General features: G+C 29.6%; 1 protein-coding gene across 1 annotated transcript; it reads right to left on the reverse strand.

Annotated features, from left to right (window-relative positions):
* Window positions 1-272: 272 nt before the first annotated feature.
* LOC108903934 (zinc finger protein 90-like) lies at window positions 273-2,574 on the reverse strand. Its single transcript, XM_018706286.1, has 4 exons — window positions 2,389-2,574; window positions 2,008-2,310; window positions 1,542-1,798; window positions 273-1,401 (listed from the first exon to the last, which is right to left on the reverse strand). The coding sequence occupies exons 1-4, from the start codon at window positions 2,512-2,514 to the stop codon at window positions 438-440; spliced, it is 1,650 nt and encodes a 549-aa protein (XP_018561802.1). The 5' UTR covers window positions 2,515-2,574; the 3' UTR covers window positions 273-437.

A 2,574-nucleotide genomic window follows, 5' to 3' on the forward strand; every position in this document is an offset into this window, starting at 1 on the left:
GTTTCTACATATATTTAAAATTAATATTTTTATTTACCTTGGACAAATTTCTGCAAAAAACTACTATTAACTTCAGCCAAATTAATAAGAAAAATTAATAAAACAGAAAATAAGAGTGACAAAATATGGCCGCAGTATAGTAGTGACTACATTAAGTTATACTTAATATAATATGCATTTACTATTATATTTCAGTTTACTTGAATAACAGTACAAAAATATTTAAATAGCATTAAGAATGTTATATTTGATTTATTAGATATCTAATCTCTATCTTAGTCTCAAAATTTATTATATTTAATCTTGAAAACACTTCCATTATGTCCATTTGTCATAGTTTCCCATATCACATTCCCACAATCGTGTTGTGGAGAATTCTCATGTATTGAAGATTTTTCAAATATTTACATTTAAATTTATAACTACATGTCACACTTCTACACTTGAATTTCCAAAGTGTCTTTGTGTATTAACTGATGCTTACTTAGATGATTCTTATATTTAGTCTCATAAGTACAAGTATCACATGTGTACACGTAGATTTCCGAAGGGTCTTTGTGTATTAACTGATGCATTTTAAGATGTCTCTTTCGTTTAGTTTCAAAACTACAGGCATCACATTTGTACATTTGGACTTCCGAGGGGTCTTTGTGCTTTAATTGGTGGTCTTTTAGATTTCTCTTATCTTTAGTTTCATAAGCACAATCATCACATTTATATATTTCTGTCTTTGAAATATTTTTATGCACTAACTGATGCCTGTTTAGATTACTCTTAAGTTTAGTTTTGTAAGAACAGGAATCACACATGTACATTTGGACTTCCGAAGGGTCTTTGTGCATTAACTGATGCCTGTTTAGCACTCTCTTATACTTAGTTTTGTAAGTACACGTATCACACGTGTACATTTGGATTTCTGAAGTGTTCTTGTGCGTTATCTGATGAGCTCTAATGGAATTCCTATATTTAGTCTCAAAACTACACCTGGCACACTTGTACATTTGGATATCTGAAAGGTCTTTGTGCTGTAACTGATGCAGTTTTAAGTGAGCCTTACGTTTAGTTTCATAGCTACACATATCACACATAAACACCTGAATTTTTGAAGGGGTTATATGTATTAACCGATGAGTTTGCAGATCCGCTTCAAGCTTAGTTTCATATTTACATTTTTCACATCGGTAGAACTGCACATCTAACGAAGGTTCGCCCTTTTCAAATCTAGACTCTTCAGAATTGCATATTTGGATACTGGGAACTGACATTGATAACACAAGGTTTTCATTAAATCCCGGCTCGCATTTAAGTATATCTTCACGCTTTATTTCCCCTTCATCTTCAAAAGTATACCCCATTTTGTTTTTAATTGTTTCATTTTCCAAGTGGTACAAAAGTGGATCACTGAAAAATTAAAATTATATAAACATAAATCCAAATAATATATATATATATATAATAATAAATATCCATTTAAATATCTAACAAATAAACAAAAACAGTGATAAATTTTAAAATTACAAAATATATCAACATTTCCTTACCTATCCTGATCTTCTACCTTTATTTCAATTTCTTCAAATTTGATGTAAGGTTGCTTATCAGTACTTCTATATTTCTCCTGCATATCATGACTTTCTTCCAGTTTTATTTCAATATTTTCAGTTTTAATGTAAGACCGTTTGTCGATATTTTTATATTTTTCCTGCGCATCAAAGCAGTTCTTTAAAAAAGTACCATGAGTACGAAGCGAATCAAAACATAATTCACAAAGAAAAGAATCCTTGGTACAACCAATGTTCTACAATACAGAAATATTAGTGTTATTCACTAGGGGAATAGCTAAAACTGAATAAAAATGGTATGTATTTTAGATTTACACACAACTGACTTACACCATTACCCCACTAAACTATTTAGGAAGTTCAATGAAACATGAGAAATAAAATATAACTGTACATATTTCAACATACAAACAATTCCTTAAAAAGTACTCTGAGGTATACTTACTTGTCGAGACATAAACTTTTCAATTATATCAACGTCCACTTCATTTACTGAAACAGATCCACGTGTTATCAATTGAATACATAATAAACATATTTTCTGATTTTCCAATATATCAGTTAACTGAATATTGCCATTTTCCTTTAGATAAACCTCTTTTAAGTCAACCACTGACATTTTACTGGAATTAACATATGCAGAAATAATATCTTCAGTATCCATACATGTCGACTTAAAATTAAAAGCGTCTGATAATTTTATGGAGCATGTTATACATATTACATGTTTATTTCGCTCCTCCAAGTTCTGAAATATATTTGTCATTAGAATTATCAAAAATAATTATATAAAGACTTATAATTAATATTAATAACGTGATCTTACCACGTTTGGCAAAACAATTTCTAGAACGTCCCTTATGGCTTCTCCTATTGCTTGGCAATTTGTATCGCTTATAACATTCATACACAGCCTACAAAATCTTTCTTTCGAGTTGTTTACTGGATGCATTTTATTTTTCCTTTCTGATAAAAATTCTAAACGTTTTTAACAACGATATACATAACTATA

Source organism: Anoplophora glabripennis, unplaced genomic scaffold (genome assembly GCF_000390285.2).
Source record: "Anoplophora glabripennis isolate ALB-LARVAE unplaced genomic scaffold, Agla_2.0 scaffold111, whole genome shotgun sequence".
NCBI classification, from domain to species: Eukaryota; Metazoa; Arthropoda; class Insecta; order Coleoptera; family Cerambycidae; genus Anoplophora; species Anoplophora glabripennis.

Excerpts from the sequence above, each read along its gene's own strand:
- LOC108903934 (XM_018706286.1), bottom strand. The coding sequence starts at position 2,514 with ATGCATCCAGTAAACAACTCGAAAGAAAGATTTTGTAGGCTGTGTATG. Across the intron at positions 2,311-2,388 it reads AAATTGTTTTGCCAAACGTG|AACTTGGAGGAGCGAAATAA; the intron begins GTAAGATCACGT and ends AATATATTTCAG. Across the intron at positions 1,402-1,541 it reads AAGGTAGAAGATCAGGATAG|TGATCCACTTTTGTACCACT; the intron begins GTAAGGAAATGT and ends TTAATTTTTCAG.